At 42.6% G+C, this 26618-nt stretch overlaps 1 protein-coding gene across 4 annotated transcripts in view; it reads left to right on the top strand.

Moving 5' to 3' along the window:
• Nucleotides 1-26618, top strand: part of NEDD4L (NEDD4 like E3 ubiquitin protein ligase) — a 180065-nt gene that overhangs the window by 38333 nt on the left and 115114 nt on the right. For all 4 annotated transcript variants that reach the window (XM_080371781.1, XM_080371771.1, XM_080371772.1 and 1 more), the window contains exon 2: nucleotides 268-341. In XM_080371781.1, the coding sequence (XP_080227907.1) occupies nucleotides 268-341 (74 nt within the window). The remainder of the gene's footprint in view (nucleotides 1-267; nucleotides 342-26618) is intronic.

The following is a 26618-nucleotide window of genomic DNA, read 5'->3' as shown; positions in this document are numbered from 1 at the left end:
TACCAACTCTTACTCTGCTTTTATTTGACTCTTAACCACTCTGACTGGAGTTGGATGCTCTTCATGTTTGGACTTGAACTGTTCTGTAACAGAGTATAAAACGTGTATACCTCCTTCCAAGAGGTTTTTATTTTCAAAATCCTACCTAAGGGAGGCTTCTGCTGTCTAAAGCCTGAGAGTTTTTTCACTGCTTAACCTTTTGCAAACTGTTGATCTTCAAAATAATTACAGAATAAACATTAAACCTGTTTTCTTTTTTATTGACAGGAGGAGTCTCGTATCCTCAGGGTAAAGGTGGTTTCTGGCATTGATCTAGCGAAAAAAGACATCTTCGGAGCCAGGTAGGTGTTCTGCATTGACTGTTTTATGTGTTTAAACAGAATAAACTTAGCAGAGCAAAGAAACTTCATAATTGATTGTTCTTAAATGTGAGAGATTCTGTTACCTGATTACAAGCAATGCAAATTATGGACTATGTGTTGGCAAGAAAGCCATTAATCACAGCGGTGGCTGTTCACACCCTCTCCCACCACTGGCAGCCGTTCCTGAGTTCACTGTCTGCCTTCGCTCTGCAAGCATGCAAGGAGCAGCTCAAAGCTCAGCAGGGTTTGGCAGTACATAAAATGACTCCCAGTTGTCTCCCTGTACGCCCTGTGTAATGCAGGAAAGACCAGGAGCCAGCAGTACACTCTCCTGTTTTGAGGAAGCTCTGTTTTCCCTGCTGGCTTTCAGTACTGGTCTCTCAGGTGCCAGGCATCAAAGTCTGACTTGGTAGCCAGACTGCGAATTGTCTTGGTCTCAGACATATCCAGGTGCCACTGTTGCAGTTCCTAAAGATAGGGCCTTTTTAGAGAGAAAGGCAATAAAGGCATTTTCTCCCATTCAGCCTACACCACGGGAAGGCTAGCAGCAAGTGCTAATGTAGGAAAGATTTCAGAGTGAACTGCACTGACTTGGTGCTCTTCTGTTAGGCTCTGGCAAGCCTAGGTTTTCTACTCCAGTTGAGCCTTGAACCACCTGAATTTTAAAGTGGGGACCTGAGAGGGAAAAGAGAAGTTTTTCTAGCACATGAGGCAGTCTTCGTATGATTGCTTTCGTGTTCACCTGTGTATCAAAAGATGAGGTGTGCAGACCATAGTTTGCACTGTTCTTTGCCAAAACAGCACTTGTCAAACAAGAAAAATGGTTTTAAATGGTCTAAGGGAAAGATACAACTACAGTCACTTCGTACATTCTCAAGCCTTTGTTCTGGAAGAATAGCTTTTCTCCAAGTCTAGGCTTGCTGTGGAATGGCTTAAAGAACCAAATCGGGTAGCAACTAGGTAGAAGCTGGTCTTGAAGCCAAAATGAACTGGAAAGCATTTCCTAGCCTCCCTCTAAAGCTTAATTCAAGTTTGACGTTCTTGGTGTCTCAAGCCTAAGTGTGAGGAAATTCTTTACTTTGATTGCTCCAGTCTACTTAGAAGTTTTTTATCAGTTTGAAATTAGTGGTATCCAATTTAGTTTTTATCGAAATGACTGATTTCTTAGCGTATAAATGAGCCTCCCTGTGGATTTTCCTGTATTTCTTTAATGTTGCTTACATATTATTTATTAGCTTGCATATCTAGCTTGAAACTACATGAAAGCAGCAACAGCTTTAATTTTTTTTTTGTAAAATTTGCAACAAACGTTCCTTTGGTAGCTGTGTGCAGTATACGGTAAGAATAACCTTTTGGGTTTTCTTTCTGCAAACTTGCTGTTTTGAAGAACAGCTTTGATGCTGACCGTGAGCAACAAAAGCAGCAGCCGGTACATCAGTGTAGCTGGACACGATGCTTGCTGAGGTAGATCCAGGGTGGTACTGTTACTGGTGTTGCTGGGTCGCACTATGGAATGCTGCTGCTTGCTCACAATGTTAGCATCTACCTCGTAGACTCCTGCAGCTGGCGTTGAGTTGCTGCAGTACTAAGGTAAGAGAGGAGCAGCAAATTCTAGAGAAGAGGTGGGACTAAAGCACAGAGAAAACAAGATTTCTGCTGCAAACACTAATGCTCAAATTGACACTTTTATGTGCAAACTTTGCTTTTTCTAGATCTTGTTTAGTTTGGCCTTCTCATACAATTACAGATTTTTGGTTTACTTGATAGATTTCATTGGCTGGATTTTATTTCTGCATTATTTCCAGAGCTTTAAATGTTACAACTTCTTTTTAAAAAATCAAAGCTAGTGGCTTGAATATTGAATCTGCTCATTTAGAGGAACTTTACTATATAAATATTGAAGTGCTGTCGCAAATTCACAGTAGTAATCGGAGAGAAGTGGGAATCTTTTTAAGTGTTCACTTGATTCATTAAATAATATGTTGGAAACATCACAGCTGAATCCCCAGCACTGTAGTTATCTCCTTTGGCCGTACTTCTTATAGAACTTTTGTAAATATTTAAGATGTTGTGTTCAAAAGAACTCCTAGAAGTTGCTTAGGAATTGTTAAATTGTAAAAATACCTTTTATCTTCAAAATGCGTGAAGTTAAAACTGAGTGAATTTTGAACTGAGTTCTGTTGATGTGGCCCTTAAATAGTTAAGTAAATTGGTCTCAAGTCAACAGGATTTCCATAAAACCAGAGAGAGAAAAACATATTCCAAATTTATGTTTCTAACTTTGTTTTAAACAGTTCTTTAGTAAAAGTTGAGACTAATGGCATCATATATTATAAGCTTGCATTGGCAAGCTCTCAGGAAGTTTTCTTTTTTTTTGGCTGAAGTGCCAGTGTAATTTTTCTGTTTGTTTTAGGGACCTGGCATACCTTGCTGAGATACTAACATTTCATGCTGCTTGAATCTTAAGTATGATTTAAGTTGCTACAGATGGTGGCATTCTAATGTAGTTGTCGAGAGTGTGTTGTATGTTAACTATCCTGTTAACAGCTTTGTTGAGGATCAGTATGGAGTAGATGATTAAATTCTTATTTGGGGCAGCTGAGGAGAAACATTGAATGTTTGACCTAATTAAGAGGATAAGGAAAATGTACAGGTGTTAGAACTGTACACAGTTCTTTACTGTGTAGTGTATGTTCAGGATCCCTAAAAAATAGTGATAACTAATCCTGTCCGTGTGTGTGTGCTTCTCTTGGCGTGGATGCGGACCCCAACACTCCATTGTTTCCCTCTCCCATAAATAATTTCCATGAGATCACAAATCTCTTTCAAGTTTGTTTTTGTGATGGTGTACCTGTTAGCACGCAGCAATGGGCTGATGTCTCATGTGAAAGTAAATCATTTGAGTCTGTAAAGAAGGCGGGTGCTGGCTGCTAGGTGGTCCGTGGTAAGCGAGACCAATGTCAGCAGAAGTGGCAAAGGATGAAATAACTGAGAGGGCCATGCTGAGGATCTCCTTGATAGGTGCAGGATACCCCTTGGTGCACCCAGTAGTGCGGCTGGGGAAGGAGGGGAGGCTGACTTCTGCACTTAGCACTTCTATTGCCCTCCCTGTACTTGCAACAGAAGGTGTCTCACAGCAGCTGGTCTCCTCTTAAATCTTCCTCCTGCTTCCCTCATCCTGTTCTTACCTGCGGTAGTTGGAGACTCTCTTCCCCAAAACTCCCTTACCTGCTTTTGAGAGGTGGTGGCACCTGAGTGTCCGCACGGAGCCTTATGAGCCCACGGGGAGGTGGCAGGAGGCTGCAGCAGCAGGGTGGGGGCTGGATTTCCCGAGGTGCCCATGCTGGCTGCAAGGGGGACAATCTCTTCCCCTCAGCCCAGGGGACGCACGCGTGGAGCAGCAGGCCAGCACTCTGCTGTGGTGGGTGACTGCCCCTTGAGCATGGAGGGTGTCAAGATGGCAGGGGAACGCCACTGTGGCTGTGCATCAACAAGGGTGACATGAAGGAGGCACAGGAGCGAAGCTCTGGGGCAGATGAGTGGGCTTTTCTGTCTTTGGAAGTGTGCGAATTAGTATGCCCTGCTTTGAAAAATAAACTTGTGAGAACAGCAGAAAATACATCATGATTCATGCCGGTGTAGATTTGGACAGGATTGACTTACAGGGTTGTGTGTGTGTTTACTGCTTCACAGTGCAAAGAATTTGTCCGTGCCCAGAGACACAACAGCACGGCCTCAGGATTTTAACACACTCATGCTATCCCACAGGCAATGAAGCGTTAAGATTTCTGCATGTTGTTCCTAGCCAGCACTTCTGGATTATGGGAAAACACGTGGGTTTTTGTCTCTTTTCAGAAATTAAATCAACTGTTGAAGAGGACAAATTCCTGATCTTTGTAACATCCTTTTTGGGAGAAAGAAGGTCAAGTGACTGCCAAATATTTTAGAGAGTTACACACTTTAGAGTGAGTTAATCTAAAGTAATTTGAAAACATGTTAGAATTGCAAAGTTACAGCCCCAACAGCTGATCTGCCTCTTCATGGGAAGAGTCATGCAGGGCTTAATACTGCAGTGGAATAGTAAGTTACCTTGGAACTGTGAAAGATTAACTACAAGGCATACATTGTGTTTTGCATCTTGTTTTTGATCAACTTCACTATTATAAAACACTGCCTGTAGGCTTGTAGAGTCTGAAAGCCATTTCGTGCCTGATTAAATTGAAAGAAGGTCTCTTACCAGTGTAGAGCACTGGAGAAACTGGTATTTTCCTACTGAAGCCTGTAACAATGAAGAAGACTCCATGCTTTTGATTTCACTTTTTTGAAGTGTTTTGGCTTATGAAATAATTCTGATAGTAGCTAATTATAGATAAGGAGAGGTGCTTGCTCTCTGTTTTCTTGCTCTCTACAGCTACCTGAAAGAAGGTTGTAGCCGGGAGTCAGTCTCTTCTCCCAAGTAACAAGCACTAGGACAAGAGGAAACAGCCCCAGATTGCACGGGGGGAGGTTTAGGTTGGGTATTAGGAAGAATTTCTTCACTGAAAGGGCTGTCAGGCTCTGGCACAGGCTGCCCAGGGAGGCAGTAGAGTCACCAGACCTGGAGGGATTTAAAAGACATATAGATGTGCGGCTTAGGGCCATGGGTTAGTGGTGGGCTTGGCAGTGCTGGGTTAATGGCTGGACTCAATGATCTTAAAAGTCTTTTCCAACCTAAATGATTCTATGTTGCTGTAAGAGTCCAGAAATTCATAGAATTCATGCATTTAGCTAGTGTTTGTATTCTTGTATGTGATTAAGTAATGCACATTATAATGTAATCAATCCTAGTTATGCAACATACTGAACAATTACTATTAGTTACTATTATTTTGTTTTTACTTATACATTAGGAATGATGCTATGACTATCATCAGTGCTGAGGCTGCACTGTGCAAGGTCAGTGCACGCCTATGTAGTTAGTGGCTAGAGAACCTTGGAATACAACATGAAATTTCCTCTCCTGACCATCTTTACATATTAATGAAAACTAAGTAGAAGTACTTCTCCAGTGACTTGTTCTATGTGCTGAATGCAGCCTGACTCAGTGGTCAAGTTTCCGTCTTTCCCTGAAGGTATGTCCAGTGTGGACTTGGGTTTTGGATTGCTTTTTAGAAACATAAATAAAATACAGCACTTGGTATTAACCAAGTTTGGTTGATTTGCCATACTGGCGACACTTCCTATAAATACAGTTTCTGCATATACACGCAAATGCACTCACAAGTAATAAGGGTGAATGCATAAAAATGAGAAGAAATGTCTTCTGGTTATTATTGGTTGTGTGAAATAAGACACTGTGGTGTGGATGTTCTTATTTAACAGTTTGGAAAGGAAGAAAGGATTGTGTGTATCCTGTAAATGGGTGTATTTGACAGAATTAGTTGCTGCTTTTGCCTTCTAAATCATCAGGTATGTGGAGATTGTGGCTGTCTGGAGGTTGCTTTTCTGTTAAAATTAAGGATGTTTTTCATTAACAGGAAGCTGTGCTTCTAATGACATGATAGCTTATTATGGGTTGTGGTTGCCTCTGGGCTTATTGCTTTTACCTGCTCTTTTCTGAAAAGCCTGCAGCCTGAAAGGTACAGCTGAAATGCGAGCCTCTTTTCTGTTGGGATTTCCTGGTCTAAGATCAGTGATTCAGCAGTAGTGTTAGTGCTAGGTCATGCAGGCTCCAGGCTCCTACAGTGTACTCCTCTTGAGAACAAGGCTGCTTGAAATGTGGCTGAATTTTTAAATTCATGTATATTCTGTTATTTTTAATAACAGAACTAAATTAATTAATTACTGTGTATTGGCAATGGAAGGAGAGCCCATGTGACTATGAATGTGTCTTGTAGACAACAAAGATAGCAAGTGTTTACCTTTTAGCTGTTCTTTTAAGACCACTGTCACTATTTCCAGTCCACTTTGAGTTATGGTATGTCTTTGTTTAACAAATAGAAAAATTCTGGTGACATCTATACTCCTGGAACTATCCCCCCCAGCGAGTGTGCTACCTTGGGACTGGGTTTTAGAAACAGCAAAATCAGCCTGTTCTCCTTCTCATACTGGTATCTCTCCTTTTTCAAGTTATTAATAAGTTAGTTGAAGTGAAATGCCTCAAAAATTAACCAAACATTTTTAAAAAATAATCTGGCTCGTGATGAACTGCCTCTTCCATGCTTCACGAGTGCGCTGTCAGAGGGAGCGGGAGCAGTCACTGCTCTGGCTGTTTCATACGGAGTCCAGCAGGGAAGGGCTTTTATCCTTAACTTATGTTTTCTTTAAAATTCACTGTATGTAAAGACAGGCAAAACTCAAACTCTCAAATTATATTTTGTGGTGAGCCCAATGAAATGGGTTGTGACATCAGACATTAGTAAAAAATTTTACCCACTGAAATGTTGCATTAGCTAGATTCATAGAAGAAATTTTTGAAGAAATGTTTCAGTAGTGCAAAATGGCATATATGCGAGAGTGAAAATACTGCCTGTCTTCTTTCTCAGTGAGTTCCTGGAGGTACAGCAAAGCTAGAGAGCTTTGTATTGCAAACCTCTCAAATGACCAAATTCAACAAAGCCGCTTGACTAGATGACAGTTGCTCAAGTAGGATAGAGTTCATACTGTGTTTCTTTTTCCTTTTTCTGGTTTGGGGGGGAAGTACAGAAAACAACTTTGCTGCTGCTTTACGGCTTTGAGAAATGGAATATTCAAAGCAGTACAAACCTTCCACTCTTTTAGTTTTGTGCAATGCCATTGATTAATGAAAGAGTTTAGTCTTAGTCATGCTTGCTGCCTATTTTTGCCTTGTGTGCACTGTAGCTACTTAATTGCTCATTTGCCATGCACTTCCTATGCTTCAAGTGAGCACTGGGCAGTCCAAGTTGAATTTCACTAGAACACCTTGATCTTGATGTTGATCTTCAAAAAAAAAAACCAACCAAACAAACAAAAAACCAGTCAAATAAGATTATTCTTGAGGAACTTGTCTGGGTGCTCTCAGTCAAGTCAGGCATTGGGATGAAACCATGATGAGTTCTTGTCACAACTGTCTTTACTTTTTTTAAAATGCTGAATGATTCAACACATGGTTGTTAGTTATAGTATTGCTTTGGAGGGGGGAAGTTCCCTGGCAATATGTTCTAAATGACAGCTTGATTTGCAATGAAAAAAAGGAAGTTTTTTCTACTATAGTAGAAATTAACATGTAATTTACAGAATAGGCAGAAGGGAAAGAAACCAGTTGAAAGCTTTATTAAATCTAAACCAAGCTGTACTTCGGAAAGCAAAGGAGTGGGGGAAAAAAAAAAAGAGTTCAGAGACGTGATAGTAAAATACTAGATGATGAGGATGTCCTGAGGAAAGCAGCCTCTTTGACAAGGTAGCATCTGCTCTTCTTTAGCAAGTGCACACAGCTTGTGCTTTACCTATTAAATTAGTATGCTTAAATAAAACCCACAAGGCAGTCAGAGCTGCCTTGGGCAGATGTTGAAATTAATTCATTCACTGTTGTATCTAAAGCAGATGTGCATGCCTGCCTGGAAGGGAGGAGAAATGGACCTAGTGTAAGCAGAGGTGGCTGTTTTCCAAAAGTAATTGTTGTCAGTGGTGGTACATCCCAGTAAATGCAATACATGACCTCAGTAATTGCAAGAAGCCCAGAGCTGTTTGCTTCCTTCTCTCTACTACTGTTCCGTAAGTTGCCTTGTAATTTCTTGTCTTGTTGAGCTTCTCCTGGGAGACCTGCAAGATACATGCTCAAATAATTGTATCAGGTAGTCCTGGGGCAGACCCTTCGCTGTTGTTTAGCAGTTTTCCTCAAGACAATACCAACAGTGTTGTTTAAGAAGGTGAAGATGCTGCAGCCTGTGTATTTGCGAGCAACAAAAAGCCCAAGTTCCTGTCTGTCTGCTCCAGCGGCTTGTTCCATCCCTACACCATAGTTTGATTCTGTTGAGTTGGCATAGTTTACTCTGTTGCTTCATGTGCAGCTGCTCCTGTAGTGACTGGGTTTACACTCTGGTCTCACTGGCTTGACAGAAGGGGACAGTAGCCCACAACCTGCTCGGAGGCGCAGTGGGCGATGGCGGAGCAAGCCAGGAGCTCCTGGCATGTAACCTCAGACTAAGGTCACAGAAAGTGTTTTGGGCTCTGCTTCAAGAAAGCACTTGAAGGGACAGCAAAACAAAGGCTTGGCTGAGATGTGCGGCCAGCAGATAGTAGAGGGTGATGTTATCAGAAGAGAATAAAGTCTGCTCAGAAGAAGTATGTTGGATAATAGATACTTTTATTTATGAAACCTTAATGTTGATTTTGCCTCGTAGAGGTGAGTGAAATGAAGGAGTATTAGGCTGCCAAGTGTGGGCGTAAAGTATATCAGTATATTCATTAAATTAGTACAATGTCTTTAATTTTATGCTGGAGGCTTCCACGTGTCAGGTCCAGATCACTTTTGGTGGCTGGCAGCAGAGGGCACCAGAGAATTTCCTCAGCTTTCACTACAAACTGGTACTTTGGCGGCTTTCGAGGAAATTAGGCTTTCCTGTTTTTCACCAAAATCAGAAGGGTTTTATCCGTGTATGTATACCGTGTTCTTCAGGATGCACTGGGTATATATTTCAGTGGCTGTAAATGGAGAAATACTGCTTATTTGAGTATGCAGTCTTGCTATTGAGTAAGAGGACTTAGTAATAATTCCTGAATTTTATGTCATAGTGAAAAATAATTTTTATTAGATAATTGCTCAGTAGAAATGTTTCTGTGTACAGATACAAAAAACTGTAGAAATTTCTGATTGTTTGAAATAGCAAGCACCTGTATTCAGCCAGTCAGTTATTTCCACCTGCCCGCTGACTGCTATAATCTATTAGTTCACCTGAATCTGATATTCTTAAAAGAAAAAGGGGCAAAAGGGCAAAAATCTTTGAAGGAAAACCTTTTGTTTTATATATTTGAGGCAGAACTTCTGTCTTTTCTTCTTTAACATTTTGTTTTAAAAAAATCCACTTGTCTCATAATCATATGCTACTCTGTGCGGCTGTGTAGGAGGGCAGAAACTACTGCCTTAAAAGAAGAAATGAAGGCACCTTTTGAGGGAAAACCTTGCATCATGTTACAAAATAAAGTGGCTGCTCAGTCATAAACTTTCAAAGATTTGCTGAAGCCTTTCCATTAACCACTGCAGCTTACTGAGGCCAAATGTTATTTGTGACAGCACATTATCCTTAAGGTACTCAGTACCTCTCCCTGCATAGTTCAGAATGTCGTGAACAGAACTGGTAAGGTGAAATGCTGTGTGAATGTGAAGGTTCCACAGCTCTTGACACCAAACAGGATGGTAGTGCTGCTCATATGGAGGTATGGTTGGACCTTTCAGACCGTGAACTAGTTGGGGATTCCCTCCTTCCATGCTGTTCTCCTTGATCGTGCTAACTGACCTCCCCAGGCATTTCTCTCTGAAGCATGACTGACCTGCTGAGGGCTCTGTGACTTTATTTCCCATCCTGTCTTTTTCCAAGGAAGTCTTCCCTCCGCTTTCCTGAGGTATGGAGGAGGCCCTGAGAAGCAGAGAACTGGATGCCGTTTCACAGGAAGGCAGTGAGCAGGCCACAAGACTAGCATCATGGCTAGGAAGTGATATTGCTGCCAAACAGCTTATTTTTTGTGCATAGAGCTATGAATTCAGTGTATTTCTTACCAGGTGGTGAAACACAAGAATCTGTTTCTGGGCCTGTCAGTTCCCTGGCCTCGTCCCTGTCTGCGTACTCGTTTTCCCATATGCAATTACAAATTTAGCCGTCTGTACTGATAACATGTGAGTCTAAATGTTGGTGTGGGTCACACCTCTCTTGTCCAATATACATGCCATGATTTTGGTTTGGTTCTTTCATGGAAGAACCTTCTGCTCAAACGCTTGGACATGAGCCCTACGCTGCCTCACATTTCTCTGTTGACAGCAGCATTACTGCCTGTGGTGCATGCCTGCATCAGTTGTGACTGTGTGTCCAGTCTGTGAAGTTTGCAGATTTCTTCAGCATAAATTAATAAATTGGAGCCCTTAATTACTTCCACATCCTGCTTTTCTTGCTTGGGTTGGTGTACATTGAATTGTTTGCTGCAGAAGGACCAGTTTTCCTACCTTGCTGCTTTGACCATGTCACGCTGCTTTCTTTGAAACTGCTGCTCTCAGTCATCTGAGGTTGTTAGCTACCATCAGCGATTGCTTCGTGAGGTCTGGCTCTCAGCAACCATTAAATTTTTAAACAAGGTTTTTTGCTTACTGTACTTCAGCTGTGTTGGTCATCATAAAACACTGTTTTGGTGGTGAGTCTTGCAAATGCCTAGCTAACAGCCAAAGGGACCAGTGAATCTTGCAAATGCCTAGCTAACAGCCAAAGGGACCAGTGCTGATATATATCCTGTTGTGCTGCCTGGTGGTGTTTGCTCTTTCCTTGTATTCACCCATCTGTTTCTGTTGTATCTGATCTCATGCTTGGGCTGTGTCCCCTCTTAGGGCCATGGGCCATCTTTCTGTTCTGTATTTGTCCAGTACATGGGAGTTCTTGCACATTTAAAGAAACCACAGCGATTTTTTTTCTGCTTTTACAGAGATTACAATTGAACCAATAATATATGTAAGTGAAAAACAAAACCAGTTTTGAGGTTTGAGCATCTCCTTGAGTGACAACAAGGTGTGGTAACTTCTCATGAATTGACAGAGACTAATCAGAGTGCTGGGAGCCCTGGGCAGACTTGTGGCAGGTGTGAGGTGGCCCAGGGTGGTTAGCTTGAGCCATGCTGGTATGCTGGCCTGGATTTCTCCAGGAGGGGACAGCGGGGGCAGCAGCAAACCCCAAATGGTGGCGAAGGTGGTGTGTGGGCCTTTGTGTTGCCCCAGACAGTACTCTGTTCCTGCAACTTTACCTTTTGTCCCAGCTGTTTCCTTGCCCCTCTGAAGTTGTCCAAATCTTCACCTAGTTGGTAACAATAAATATGTAAATAAAATAATAATTTGTGATTAAGAACGTGCTCCAAGTTTTATGGAAGGCAAGACCAGTGAAATAGGGAATACCAGGGCTGTGAACAGTGCTTTTTGCCCTGAGAAAACTTGGAGGAACATCTTGCACATCTCGGTAGCACAACGGTTTGGGGTTTTTTTTATTGATACAAGATGTGTGGAGATTCTGATGCTACATAACTATCTCAAACCTAATGAAGCTGCTAGAAACATTTTTCATAAACCCTAGTCCTTTCTGCAGCAGTTCAGTGGGGTGCTGAATTGGAGCAGCCAGGTGTGCATGTGTGGTCAGTACTAATGATAAGGGGCTGAGAACAGTTAATTGCTGATGAGCAGCACATGTTGATGCATATAAGTAGCAGCTGCTGTGGTCCTGTTTGCCACTTGCTATGCCCTAATGGCATGGGTCTGTTTTCTTGCAGAAGGGTGAGCAGGACTGCACGTTGGTTCAGGGGGGTGGTTTGGCTGAAAATGAATGTATGGTTAAAGCCGTTCGGTAGCTCCAGGAGGTGGCCTATCACTTGGTTGCAGTAGGAAGGATGGGAGGACCACAGCTGCCTGACGTCAGGGACCCTCTCCATCGGCTGTGTGCGGTGACTAGTGTAGCTGTAGCTGTGGGTGAAAAGGTGAGCTGTTCCTGGTTAGTGGGAGCTGGTGTCCCTTGAGGTGTTTACTTCAAAGGGTCAGTTCAAGACAGCCTGCAATGCAGGACAAACTGGTGTGTCCCCATTTGTGTGGATGCCCCTCTGTGAAGCAGCTGCCCCTGTCCTGTGCCTGCTCTGTGGTGAGGGGGCAAATACCTTCTCCCCAGCTCTGGAGCCAGGAGAGCCGGACTGAGGGGACAGCCAGCCCCCAGGCGGTGGTTTGGCTGGAGGCTGTGGCTGCAGTAAAGGCATGGATGCTGCTGAGGTGGAGATCTGTAGAAAGCTTTGGGCAGCATGAGCCATTGCAGTGTAGGCAAATGTGGAGAAAAGAAAGTAGAGGGAAATGCAGATACTTCCAAAAATAACTGCTTTAGCACTGGTGTTTTTCCTCCCGACTTCTCTGTGAGTAACTGGAGCAGGTATAACTTGGTGGTTAGTTTTTGTTCTGGTGCTTTTAATTTTTCTGCTGGCCAATATAGTTTCTGTTGCTCTAAGTGCTTCTGATGTGCATTAAAAGACAACAGATTCTACATGCATTTGTCATTGCTGGTGAACTAAAGAACTGAGTTGTTTCCCTCCTTGCTTTCCTTGGTGGAAATCCTGATGCAGGCTTAGTATTTGCAGGGGATATATTTCAGTCAAGATGAGTTTATCCAGGAAGTTCCATGTATCCCAGTTACTCTTTGTGGGCATAAAAAGCAGGATATAAATGCATCTCAGCCTGTCCTAACTTGTGAGCTCCATTTTTGAAATAATTTTAAAAATAATATCTCAAAGAGCTTGAATATGGTGGGATGCAATTCATTGTTCGATGCCTGCTTTTGCTACCCAAGAGAAAGGCAGGCATCCACCCAGCTACCTCTGCCCATGTTTTACGAGGTAGTAAATTCTGGGTCATCCTTCCAAACTAGGTCTTTCGATGCAAAGTTAACCAAGTTGCTGTAACTACTCGTTTCTCTGTTTCTGCCTTGGAAGATTCCTGGGCTGGCACCTGTGGTGTTGGGGTACAGAAGCCGGATTTAACATGCCTTCCACACAGAGGAGGATTAGGGGTGTTGAGGGTAGAGCATGTTGGATGCGGATCGGCAGGTGTACTAGAGGTGACCGTAGCTGCCCTCTTTCACAAAGACAAGAGCCCTGCTGAGGAACAGGTTCACTGCTTCAGGGGCCTGGTAGCACCAGACTTGGTGCTGGGTCCACAAAGTGCTGTCCTGAATGAGCTTATGGACCCAGACTTCCATTAGCCCAAGTGCATATGTTCCATTTCGTGATGTTGGTGAGCCTGCATGGTTGTTGCCTGTGTGACTGTGCAGCTGCCACTCCATCTTGCTTTAAAGCCTGGTTTGTTTTTTCCCTTCCCTGGGGCAATCATGTATTATTACTCCATAAATAATGTTCCACTACTGTGGGGAGGAAGGTGATATGCACTCTCAGCCTGAAGCTTTGTTTTGGACACTGGCTGCCAAGAAACAGCCAGTCCCTCTGTATTCTTACGGCTTTCCTATGAAATCATCATTGGGTGAGTTGGGTACAGGGTGGCAGACATAACTTTTGGTTCCCTTTTTTAGTAGACTTATTAGGACTGCAAAGAGTCTGCAAGTGTATGCCTGCATGTAGCCCTTGTGACAGGGTGTAACAGTTGTACCTGAGGATGGGTGAGGCAAAATTATGAGAAAAATCCACTCTGTCTCCTTTTTTTCTTTTCCCTACTCTAGCAAAAGTAAAGCTGTGCTGGGTTTCATGTTGATTATGTTTCCACAAAGCAGCAGTTTTATCAGATTAATGCTTTTGGGGCTATAGAAAACCAAGATGCTGGTGTTCTTATTCTGGGAAGGAAATAAAATAATGTCCTTGAACTGTTTTATGAATAGAAGGTAAATTAGAAGATATTTCAATAATACCTATCAGGAAATGTTGTGCTAAATTTTCAGCTCTGTAGCAAAAGTAAAAGACCATGGGTAGGTGACCAAGGTTTAGGTCTCCTTTTCTGTTCCTTACTCTTCCAAACAGTGAAGAGGATTGCAGGTTTGGGCTCCTTTGTAAAGAGTTTTGGAGTAGATACATGGAAGTGCTGCTCTAGAACTATTATTTTGTGAATAAATATATAATACTCAGTTGAAAATGAACGTGAATAAATTGATGGAGAAATAGATCAATAAATATTATAATGCATTTAAACAACATTTTCTTATGTGATGGTATTGAAGTGTTGCTCTATTGTTTACAGGGTGTCAGAAGATAAAAATGTTATTCTGGTAACATTTAATATTTTTTACCTGTACTTGTATACTTTACCATAGAAAAGACTTCAATGCATAACTTCAAGCATATCTGGATTTTCGTGATTTTCTTACAGTTTGAAAAATTTTAGATTTCATTTAAAAGTTTGTTTTCCCTAAGTTGTATTTTGAAGTAGAAACCCAAGACCAAGGTTGGTTTTCAGGGGCTAATTGTAGTTTGATAGTACAGAGTAATCCCAGGGTTAATGGCTGTGTCATTGAATAGGGTCCCTGAAAACAGAGTGTGCATTTCTCTTAAAGTTTCTAACAGTGAAGCTGTTTCTCAACTCTGAGGTGGAAAATTGAGCTCTCTTGACATGAGAAGCCACTAAAGCAGGATGCGTATAGTTTGATGTTGAATATTGACACAGACCGAGACCCCACAGTCTCTGGGCAGCCTCTTCCAGAAAAGTAAAAAAAGATATTTCTTGTTTCAGATGGAATTTCATGTGTTTTAGTTTGTGCCCATTGTGTCTTGTGCTGGCCGAGGGCACCACTGAGAAGAGTCAGGCTCCCTTCCCATCCAAGTATTTTTATACAGATGGATAATGTCCCCCTGAGACTTCTCCAGGTGAACAGTCCCAGATCTCTCTCTGTCCTTGTACGAGAGTCCCTTAATTATCTTTGTTGCCCTTTGCTGGACTTTCTCCAGTATGTCCACGTCTCTTGTGCCCTGAGGAGCCCAGCACTGGACCCCAGTACTCTAGATGTGGCCTCAGCAGCACTGAGCTGAGGAGGAGGATTGCCTCCCTCGGCCTGATGGCAATGCGCTGCCTAATGCACCCCAGGATACCATTAGTCTTCTGTGTGGCAAAGGCACATTGCTGACTCTGGTCAGCTTGGTGTCCACCAGCACCCCCAGGTCCTTTCTGCAAGAGTTCATCAAGCATGTAGAGGCATTTCTGTAGAGACTATAAGTCTGACTGTGCTACAGCTGGCTTAGAGTGCCAAGGCTTTGTTCTCCTTTTTCTGCCTCATACTTTGGATGTTCACTTGTACCTTTTGTTGGTGCAATTGAAATGCTGTTCAGTCAGTTATTTCTCTACCCAATGCTCATTACTAACACAGCAAACTGCGACTTTTAACATGGTGTGCTGCATGTGAATGTTTTAGAAATTGATACAGATTTTATAAATTTCTACAGAGAGTAAAGATAAAATTAAGAATGGGGCTTATTCAGGATACATATTTGAGAGATAATGTTGAGCTATGTGACTGGAGTTGGAAGACTAACCGTTTTAAAAGATCACTTTTTAATTTTAGCAGTTCTGTATCAAAGATGATGTGTAAATATTTATTGAGTAGCACACCGTAGACTGATGTGAAAATGTCCTGTGGGGAAATTGCTTATCTTAGCCCTGCCACTGTCTTCCCTGGCACCCTCCTTGCCAGAAGGAGCAGTTAGATTAGGTGGAAGGTGTGCTGGTCCATCTCATCAAAACCTCACTGCGTCGAGTAATAGCACACAAGAACAAAACTGAACTCCCCCTCTCAGTGGATTGGTGGTGTTCCTGAAGTTGTTCCGTTGGTAATCCATGTCTGCAGCCTCCCTTTGCCTTATTGGAAAGCAGCTGCCTTCTGTTTTACTGATGTAGCTGCAGAGCTTTGACAGGCAACCGCTAACCTTTGTACACACGAGCTTTTCTTAAATCCATCTTAATAAATACATTCTTGTGACAAATAACCGTCTTTGTAACTAAGAACTTAATCTTAGGTGATGACTCATGGCAAATTTCCTATTGTCTCTAAAACAAGGAAGAATTTTTTGGCTTGATTTATTTTTTCTTCCCGTTCTGGCATACTAAGTGTTGCTGTTGAGTATGTTTCTGTTACTAAAGGTGGCATTTCTGTTGCTAATGGTGCTTTGTGAATTCAAGATGTCACTTAGTTCATCCTGGAACTGCCGCCTTAATGCAGTTGTAGAGAACATGTGTTTTGAGTGTCATTAGTGTGATGCCAGCTGAAGAGGTTTACCTTTGCTGGCATTGCTTCTCCTTCCCCTGGTAAAGGTTATTACTCCTGCAGACCTGCCAGCCAGACTGCCACACAACCTGTTGCAGTCGGAGGGCTGGCTTTGGTGAAGCCTGCCTGCTTCTCTCAGGGTAGCTCAGGCTGCTGTTTTGGGCAGGAGCAGGCTCATGACTGGGGACGGGAGTGGGACTGTGAGTGGGACAGGAGGTGGTGCTGCTCCAGCTGGGACATGATGGTGACTGATGCTGGGTGGGATCTCTTCAAGTCCCTGCTGGAGGGAGACGTGGTGAAAGCCATGCCTTCCCTTAGCATCCTAAAGCATAGTCCTGTTGGCTCCTCTAATGGCACAAGTTTGCTTAACCCTGTACATTTATACATGTTTTTTGGATGTGATTGCGGTAGGGGTGAATACTTGGTACCTAAAATCCTGTTGTGAGATGGAGAGGAAATGCATTTTCATGTCTACATTTGTGTCTTTAAGTGCTGTCTTTAGGAGGTGGATCTAAAGGGCCTGCTCCAGTCTTCTGGAATCTGACGGTTCCAGGCAACACCATGGTGAGACATGAAAATGTACCTCCAGCATTCATCTCTCCATCTGGGGAACAGCTGAGGTCTGCTGGCTCACCGCGGGCCCCTGACTGAGCTTGTGCCAGTTCATAAACTCACAGCAGGGCTCGGGCTGGGAGGGACCCTAAAGACCCCCCCGGCCATCCTCTGGCCCGGGCAGGGCCACCTCCCCCCAGCCCAGGTGGCTCCAAGCCCCAGCCTGGCCTTGGGCACTGCCGGGGACGGGGCACCCACAGCTGCCCGGGGCAGCCAGTGCCAATGTGTCATCACACTCACAGGGAACAATTTCTTCCTAAGATCCATCTAAACCTGCCCTCTGATTCCTGTTGGGCCATGTGCTGAGCCAGTGTTGTTCACTAACCCAGCAGAAAGTGGTCTGCCTTCTTTTTGGGTGGAAAACAGGGGAGTAGACCATTTTTTATTGAGTTCAGTTGATTGAGCCACCTCATGATGTTGTCTGACAGTATCAGAGCTGATGCAAACTATAGTTCACATCTGTGTGGTGTGGGGTACAGGAGCAGCTTACTGTCTGCCAGAGCGACATTAATATAGACGTAGGATTGTATGGAATAACTTAAGTTCTCTTCATAAACTGCAGTTTAAGTGTGTGGGCATGCTGGGTGCTGGTGCCCCAGCACTGGTAGCAGTGCTGCGGGCCCCTGTGAGGGCAGCCAGGGCCAGTTCTAGCCAGTTTGGCAGCTGCCCAGCGCAGGGCACAGCATCGCTGAGGGAGGTGTGTGAAAGAGAAGGCAGAACTGCTGGACCCACGGAGGAGTGAGGGGGAAAAGTGAGAGGAACAGCCCTGTGAACATCCAGGTCAGAGAAGCAGCACAGAAAATGGGGTTTTCTTTTTGGTTTGGGTTTTTTTTCCCCTTTTCAGTGTCTTGGATAGCTAATTGTAGAATGTGGAAAAATGGCCCTTTGTTTCCATGGGCATTGTGGAGACTGGATTAATACCTGTGAAATAGTCCAATACCCTGGGAATTGGAGACTGAGAAAAGTCTATATGAGAAAACGAACCATTCAGTCTCTAGAATAAGGTTAAGCACTGAATAAAATAAACTGGGATGAAATAAAAATTGTGGGCTCGTGTTACACACAAAGGTGCCAATGTTGCAGCTGTGGAGGCAAAAGCGTGTGTGACACTGCATTTGCAGAATCACCATGCTGCTGCTCAAAGGTTCCGCAGGCAGTTTGGCCCTATTTTTAACTGTTTTGTAAATGTAATAACACATTTGATATAGTTTTTGTTGTATTTTCATAATAAAAGGCAGAGAGCTGTTAGAACAGAAGGTATCGGGAGCTGCAGTTTGCCGGGGTGTGTGTGGCGAGGTGCGGTAGGAGCAGCAGTGGTCTGGGGTGTCCCGCCTAGCCCAGCCCCTGGCCACCAGGCCTGGCAGCATGACTGTCACGCTTTAACACAGGGTGTTCCATTGGGGTATGAGGAAGAACTTTACTGTGAGGGTGACGGAGCACTGGAACAGGCTGCCCAGAGAGGCTGTGGAGTCTCCTTCTGTGGAGACGTTCAAAACCTGCCTGGATGCGACTGAGCAACCTGCTTTAGCAGAGGGGGTTTGGACTGGATGGTCTCCAGAGATCCCTTCCCACCCTGACAGTGCTGTGATGCTGTCAGGTGTAATGCAAGAGCAGCTAGAGACAGAATCACCTGCTTGTTTGCATAAGGAATTTCTCATTTATATTGATGGCATCAGTTACCAAGTGCCCGATGCCATCGGAGCTTGTACAGCATTCAGTTTAGGCCCTGCACCATGCTGGAAACGCAGCTTCATGCAGAGGATTGGAGTTTGCTGTCTACTGAGGCTGAGGAGACTGGAAAGCAATGCAAGTCTGACCTGTGGGTCTGAGAAAAGAACAATCCTAATCAAGGTGTTTCTGGGCAAGGTTATGCATATTTCCACTGGTGTGGTATTGAGTGTTGTACTCTCACTTGTTTAATAGCAATTTCTTTTTAATTAAGTAGACTTCCTGTGGCACTCACAAATGTTGGTTTCTGGGAACTTTTGGCAACTTAACAGTTGCTGTCCACCCTAGATGTAGAAGGAAAATTTAATTAGACTGCAGACTCAGAAACTATCTTGTAGATAGTAGATGCATGCTGTCTTGAAGCTGTAGCTACGTCTGCACCAGGACATTAAAAAGTATCTTTCTTTAGATCGGGGATAAGTTCTGTTCAAAAGTATGTCTCCTGCATTTCTGGGAGAAAGCCCTTAGGAAGGGCAGCTCAGACAGAAGTTCAGACTTACCTTGTACAGTTGGGTGAAGAGTAATGTAGCATTTCTTAGAAGTAATAAATGAAATTTTGTTTCTGGGCAATAAGCACATGATACGCATCTCCTTTTCTGGTGGGTGCAGACTTTTACATAGCTGTATTGCTGCATGCTTCAGTAGCGTTAGTTAGAGTAGCTTGCCAAGGGCAGTGAGTAAGAGAGCACGCTGACCCTGGAGATCACAACCTTTTCAATTTTCATGTAGCAAAGACAATAACATCATCAGATATTTCAAGGAGAAAAAATGGAATTATAGACATTTACATAGCAGCTTGGGGTGGTGGTGGGGAAGGCTGATTGAATAGTGTTTGTGTAGGGTAACAGGTTTGGCCTTCTACCTATTAATGACTTTAAAGGTTTGTGGCCTTTAATAGTGCATGTGCCATTTAGATATTTATGTGGCTGATGAGGATGGGGCTGGCCAGCACCCATGAAGCATACAGCTGCTTTTCATTGCCTAACCTCTAGGATGTCCTTGACTGCTACTCATTGGAAACAGTAAGAGGCCAGTTGCCTTCTATGATGTGTTTGCATAACTTGCATTTTTCATTGAATTGTTGACACAGTAGTCACTGGGGAATTTAATTCACTAAACCCAACCCTTGTTGCCAAGTTCCCCTCCTGTTGTAGAGGTCAGTGGTTCAAGTCTCTTAATGGTCGGCCTTTTGTACAGAACTTGCTCTCTTTTGTATTTGGGATAAATAGCAAGAAACTTTTCCTTCTGCTGCTTTCCTTAAAATTTAAACATAATAGAAATGTAATTTATTTCATACATTTTTAGTTTATGTCTCCATCTATGTTCTCTGTGGCTGTTGAGATTCATGATTTAAAAGATGTTATATCTTGTCAGGACATGAGCTCAAGCACAGCATGTTGCTTGTCCCTTAGGTACGTTCTAGCAATGTAGATTGTGGTGGCTGAGCTGCCTGTGCATCTTTGGGCCTTGTGATTACAGATGCTGTTAGGAAGGCAGCTGGCAAATGCATCTATCCCAACAGTAACCACATGACAATATATTGCACTGTGAGACATTATAGGATATGTGGTGATCTGTATCTTTTTTTCTGGTCTGGTTACTGTTTCACATTCCCACTAACACACGGTGTGCTTTGGGGCATTTGGAAAGTGGCTTTATTTTGTAGCAAACTTCATGTTGGTTCTACCTGCACGTAAGATGTTCTCTCTGAAAGACACAAATGAGGCTTTCCAGCAGCAGCTGTGTACTGCACTGAAGTCAGACTGGTAGAAGAGGCATCCCAGGAATAAGTGATTTTCAGTGTTAATGTTTTCTTCTTTCTTGGTGCTCTTTAACCTATGGTACTATCTCCCAGACTGTGGGATGAGTTTGAATGGTGCTGAAAGTGGAGGGGTCACTGTGAAACCTGTTTGCTCTTGGTAAACGCTTCATATGGGAAGGGGATGAAATAGCTGGAAAAATAACCTTCCTCTCTGTCTGTGAGGGTATTATTTCTTTCCTAGTGGCATGTTACAGAGCAGGGATGACTGGATATATTTAGATGAAAGATGGTCAGCTTCTCATTTTGCACTGGAAACCTTATACTTGGCAGGCTGTCCTGAGCTAACTTTCCTTTTAAGTCTGAATTCAGGTTAATCTGAGGAGGTTGAAAGTCTGGCCCTTCACAGTGATCTCTACCAGCTAATTCAACCTGTATTAGCAAGAAAATAACGTGCTTCTCTAAGTTTCAGGTTTACCTCAGTAACTAAAGATTAACATCAAACTTCAGACAAGAGGATTCCAAAGTTTTTGATGTAATTAGCAGATTATTCTTATTATGCACATGACCGACTCGGTCCCTTTGGAACCTGGCTAATTCCCTACACACAGTGAATTCCATGGGCTAATTGCAAGTTTCCTTAGCTTTCTGCCTTTTTTTTTTTCTTTTCTTTTGTCTTTACAATCAAATATTCTGCTCCTGTCTCAGGATATGCATGGCTGCCTGCAGCAGCTGAGCACACAGGGCTCCTGTGGCCTGTGGATGGGCTAGCAGCCTTGGTGCTGAGCCAGGCTTTGTGAGGATGAGATGACAATTTACACCTGCTGAATCTGTTTGGCCAGAGTCTTGCTCATACCACTCTTTCCTTTGCTGAGCAGAAAACCTAGCAAAAATAGCTAACAGTTGTCTTCAGTTTGGTCCTGTGAAATAGCTCACTTTGTCCGATCTGACACAAAAGGGGGTGGCAACAGTGGGACTCTTTAGGGCAGAAGGTGAGACCAAAGCAGTTCTGCCTCAAAGCCTCACCAGGCCCACACATTTCATGGCGAGGACAAGTCCTGTCATCCTCTGACTTAGCTGCTCATTCCATCTTCCACCAACCAGCACAAGCATTTGTGAGGCTTTGCGGTGAGCTGGATGAAGGATCTAGTCTGGGTTTATGACAGCGTGGACTGAAGGAAGAGGAAAGCTTTGTAACCCAAGTTGATTTCCCCATCTGTTCCATCTCTGTGTTGTGAAGTGTGTGTTTGTTGACAGGAGAGAGGATAGCATAGGAACTGGGAGCAAGTGATGGGGTGGGCCAGCTTCTAGCAGCAGTGCTCAGTTAGGTCCTTTAATATGTTTCTGATGTTGTGGCCTCTCTTGTCTGTTTGTGTCAAGATGGATAAGCCTGTTCCTGAACGAGGCCAGTGTGTGTGGTATTTGTTGGTAGGGATGCTGCCTGGAATTCCTGAATTGAACTTTTCTGATTCAAAAGTCAGGTGTCATTGAATTCCCAGCCCGCCACAGATTTTAGAACTTGTCAAGATACTTTGGGTGTGTGAAACAGCACAAGAAGAATTCAGATCTAGGGGCTGATGTACGCAGATTCTCTGTTGGAGCATTATTTACCTTAGCCGTACAATCACAAAAAATGGCCTCAAGGAAGATGGGGGGAAAAAAGCATATGTTTACACTTCCATCTCTTTTACAAGATCAAAAGATACTTTTTTTTTTTTTTGAGACATACTCAGAAAACTAAGCTTTTCTTTGTGCTCTGGGAGTTTTCCAGTACAGGAAAAATGCAAAAGGAATCTGGTTTTATTACTCCTTATTAGAACATAGCATTTTAAAGGAACAACCTAGCAAGGTGGAGACACTGTAGGTGGAGTTTAATACATAATTTTTAACTCCCTTTTTTACCCTCAGGCACTACTTTGCAGCTGTCTGTGATGTGAGTAATTATTTCTAGCAGCGCTTTGAATAAAGCCTTGCTAAATTTCTTGTGCCAGATGAGGTGTGAGCCTTTGTTTGGAAAAATAAAAAAACTAAAAGGAGAATGTGAGGCCTGTAAAAATTTCTCTGGGATTTAGTATGGAGAGGTGAGATTTTAGGATGCTTAGACACAATGGATTTTAAGTTTGGCTTTTCAGTGAAGGATAAGGTAAGGTTTTCTTTTCTTCTTGAAAGCAGATATTCCTTTATTTAGCACGGTTGGTCACTTCATGCTTTGCTTTAGTCACAGTACATGAGACTTGCATGACAGTGAGAGCAAAATCTTATTTCTCTTTTAGAAAAACTCGTAATGGATTTTATATGGTACAGACATGAAGGTGAACCCCAGAAGGCTCATGCTAAAGTAAAATCCAGTGAGCAAATGCAAACTATATACTCTGAAGCATTTTTTGTAGTCAATTTCAGTATATTTCCATTGTATTTCTAGCTTCTTACAGTGCCAGGAATGGGGAAATTCACCAGGGAAAATTATTATTGGGATAAAAATGATAGTGACTGTGAAAGATATTCTGCCTTATAACATTGTTTTTACTACTCTGCATAAAACTTTGTTAGAAGGGCTCATTATTATTCTAACTTTATTTAATGATGTGTATTTTGGACTTTGTTTCTGTCCTCTCTTTGAATCTAAAAATCACCAAGCAAAACATTGGGATTTTTGAAAATTATTGATCGCTTTTTAAGCTCTAAGTGCATGCACGCACAGAGTTGTCTCTTAAGTGTGTTTAAATGATTCTGTAAAACATTTTCAAGGAACTTGAACTTCAAGGAACTTCCTCTTGCCAAGTATGATCTGCTTCAGCCCTGAAGTTAATTACTGTTTGTGGGGCTCCTGTAATTTTATGGAGACTCATTTAGATGAATATTTTTGAAGACAGTATATTTTACTGATTTGAATTTAAATTTTTAAATTATGTTCTTGAAGGCATGTTGGCTGTAAAAGCATATCTGTAATAGTTCATGTAGACCACGGTCTGTACCTGAATGTCTGGTCAGAGTAAATTAGTTCATACGAAGTGCTAAGCTGCCGTGGGTAGAGCTAATTCAGACACCTTTACACATCTAATGCTCTAACTATAGTATAGGTGCTTCTCTAGGTGCTTGTACCAAATGACATTCATGGTTGTTCACATGAAAAAGTTTTTTATAGCAAAAGTTTTGAAATACTGAGCCCTTTCTCGAGAAAGCTGTTTCAGGTAGTACCGCCGTGCCATTTTAAAAGAGCACATCTGGAGACACATGCAGTGGCCTTCAGCCACATCCTAGCTTGGCTCTTGACTTCCCCAGCCAGGTGTCTTACAGTTTGGGAGATTCTGTTTGTAAGGCACAAATCCTAGCGTGAAATGAAGGCTAAAGTTTACTTTGTCTTGAGTAGCTGTGAGGATTTTTGTGTGCGTCTTAATGGATTGTGCTAGTGCTGGAATTTTCTAATCTTTAAAATATCCTGGTAAGAATAAATATTACTTGTTTTAAGGCTGGGGTAGCATAAATATGTTGTTTTAAAAAAAACTAGACAAAACTGGTGAGTGAGTTCTGGCGGGTCTGTTTGTGCTGATGTCCCTTTCCCTGTACCTGTACTTTTGAATTCTCTTGTATTAATTCTGTCATGCCTGGGAAGTGGCAGGATGGTGTGTTTCTGTTGTTCCAATCAAGGAAGGGATAAGCACTGGCAAACTGCGCAGAGGTTCCCCAAATTACAGCTCAGTAATGTAGGACAGTAGGAATTTCAAATGCATTCCGCTTATTCTCCTTCCTTCAAATTTCACAGAGGTTAAGCTGAAATACTGGAATTCTGTCTGTCCTGGTCTGTCTCAGTTCTGGCTAAGTGTGACTGGTGAAAGCCAGCGGTTGCAGTGGCTGCTCTCTGCAACAGCTGAGAGAGGCTGGCTTAGGGCCGCAGGTAGGTAGAGTGAGTGATGCTTGCTTCCTTCTTTCTGCGAAGTGATGTGAATGAATCTTGACAAGTCTCAGACTTCAGAGCTAAGTAGCAGAAACAGATCAGTCTTCTGCATGTAGGTTGTTAGAACTGGACATGGAGGATTCACAGCAATGAATAGAATATTTCAGCTGGAAGGGACCTACAATGGTCATCTAGCCCAACTGTCTGGCCCCTCCAGGGCTGACCAAAAGTTAAAGCACATTGTCAAGGGCATTGTCCAAATGCCTTTTAAACGCTGACAGGCGTGGGGCATTGACCACCTCTCCAGGAAGCCTGTCCCAGGGTTCGAGCACCCTCTTGGTAAAGAAATGCTTCTTCACGTCCAGTCTGAACCTCCCCATGCGCAGCTTTGAGCCATTCCCAGGCGCCCTGTCCCTGGATCCCAGGGAGAAGAGCTCAGCACCTCCCTCTCCACATCCCCTCCTTGGGAAGCTGCAGAGAGCAACGAGGTTGCCCCTCAGCCTCCCTCTCTCCGAACTAGACAAGCCCAGAGTCCTCAGCCTTCCCAGTTCCATGGGAAGAAGATGACCTGAGGTCTACAAATGTACTTGACATAAATCTGAAGTTAGTAATTTTGGGGAGTGTTAAAACACATAACTCTGTATTGCTCAGGAATAGAGGGAGGCATCTGCCTCAAGGGGCTCAAGAAGGATTTTATTATATCCCCCATCACTGGTCACTAAAGAGAGGGCAGGTAGTTTTGATGGGGTGAGCAAGTGGGAAAAGCTGTTGAATGAAAATTGACCAACAGCCTAATAGACATCCCCTCAAGACCATGGAGAGAATTGAGTTTGGATGTCTCTTCAAGAAAAAGCTTTCTCTGCCTTCATGTTTGAGGCTGTTAGGATTTCTTGATGCAGAATTACATGAGCTGTTGATGAGTTCCTTTCATGTATGTGGGACAGAGGTGGGAAATGGGTAACATGGAGGCAGTTTGCTTGCATTTCTTACAGAGGCAAAATTATAGTCTCATACAAGACTTACTTCCATTGAAACAGTAAGGCTATTTTGAAGTAAGAAGTTTGCCTTCGTGTGTCAAGCTTGGCATGCGTGCACTTGCGTAACAAGTGATACTAAATTTTATACTTGGGGAGGCGGTTTCAGCTTTTAAAATAAAAATAGAGCAGTGTAGGGCTTAGTAGTTTCATTGTTCTTGCACATATGCCTGCACTGTCCATCCCCTTATTTTGTAGCTTAAAATAAATAAATAATACATTAGGTCATTGGCAAAAGATGTTTTGAGACTTGCTTTCAAAGCTGTTTCAAGAATATATGGCAAACAAAATTCCAGAATCAAGTGAACAAATAGGAAACTGTTCATGGGCCCCAGTTTCACAGTACCCTGAAACAGCATGATTTTCAAAGGATGCAGATCTTTTTGGTTGTTTTTTTTTTTTAATTTATTTTATTTTATTTCTTCCCCCCTCCCCCTGCCCAGGGTTTTTAAGTCATCAGTGCTTTCTGTTGTCCTTTAGAAGAAGAAGAGCTGGAAGCTTGCTTTTTCAAGCTGAGGTTCAAATGAAAGATGATAATTATATATCTGCAATTGCTTGAGCTTTAAAAAAATAGGAGATACTGAGAGTTAGCAAAACCATGGCAAATGGATGGTTCTGAATGTCAGAGGGATTTCAGAAGGCCAAGAGAAGGATTTCTTAGACCTCAGATTATTGTTTTTTCTTAATGGCTGTTGCTCTGCCAAACTCTTTGCACTAATTTGTGATTATGATGAATAACTGTTCTTATTAACATCATTTTCTTAGGATTCCAATTTATTTTGGAAAGAACTGTTAGCAGCTTCAAAGTTCTGCTAATCTGAGCAGGCATTGACATTCTTTTTAGGTTTAGGCTGATCGTGTCGGGATAATGAGACTATTGTTTTTGATTATTTTGGGATTTTGTAAAAAGGAATATTTTAGATATGTGTTCAAGAAATCAACTCCCATTCATCTCCCGTCACTAGTATGATAGTGACTGGGCTCATTTTTCTCTACAAAAACCTGATTTTAAAACCCTGCTTAGTCCTTTGAATGCCTAATGATACATACTGAATATATCCGCTGACTTCTGATATTACTGGGTCATGACATTGTCAAGTGTAAGAAATTTAAAGCATTAAAAATTGTAACCTTTTAGACTGTGAGTATAGCTGTGCCTATCTCTTTCACTGCAAATGGACTTTGTTTTTTGTTCTCCTTTTTATTATGTTGTTGCATTTTACTATGAATACACCTTAGGCTGGCTCTTTTAGTATAATTTCTGCAGCGCTCTCTGGAAAGAAGGAGCCCTATAGTGGGTAAAAGAAA

The sequence above is a fragment of the Falco punctatus genome (genome assembly GCF_963210335.1).
Source record: "Falco punctatus genome assembly, chromosome: Z".
NCBI lineage: Eukaryota > Metazoa > Chordata > Aves > Falconiformes > Falconidae > Falco > Falco punctatus.
The sequence above is the reverse complement of the archived record's forward strand: the minus strand, read 5'-3'. Positions and strand labels throughout refer to the sequence as shown.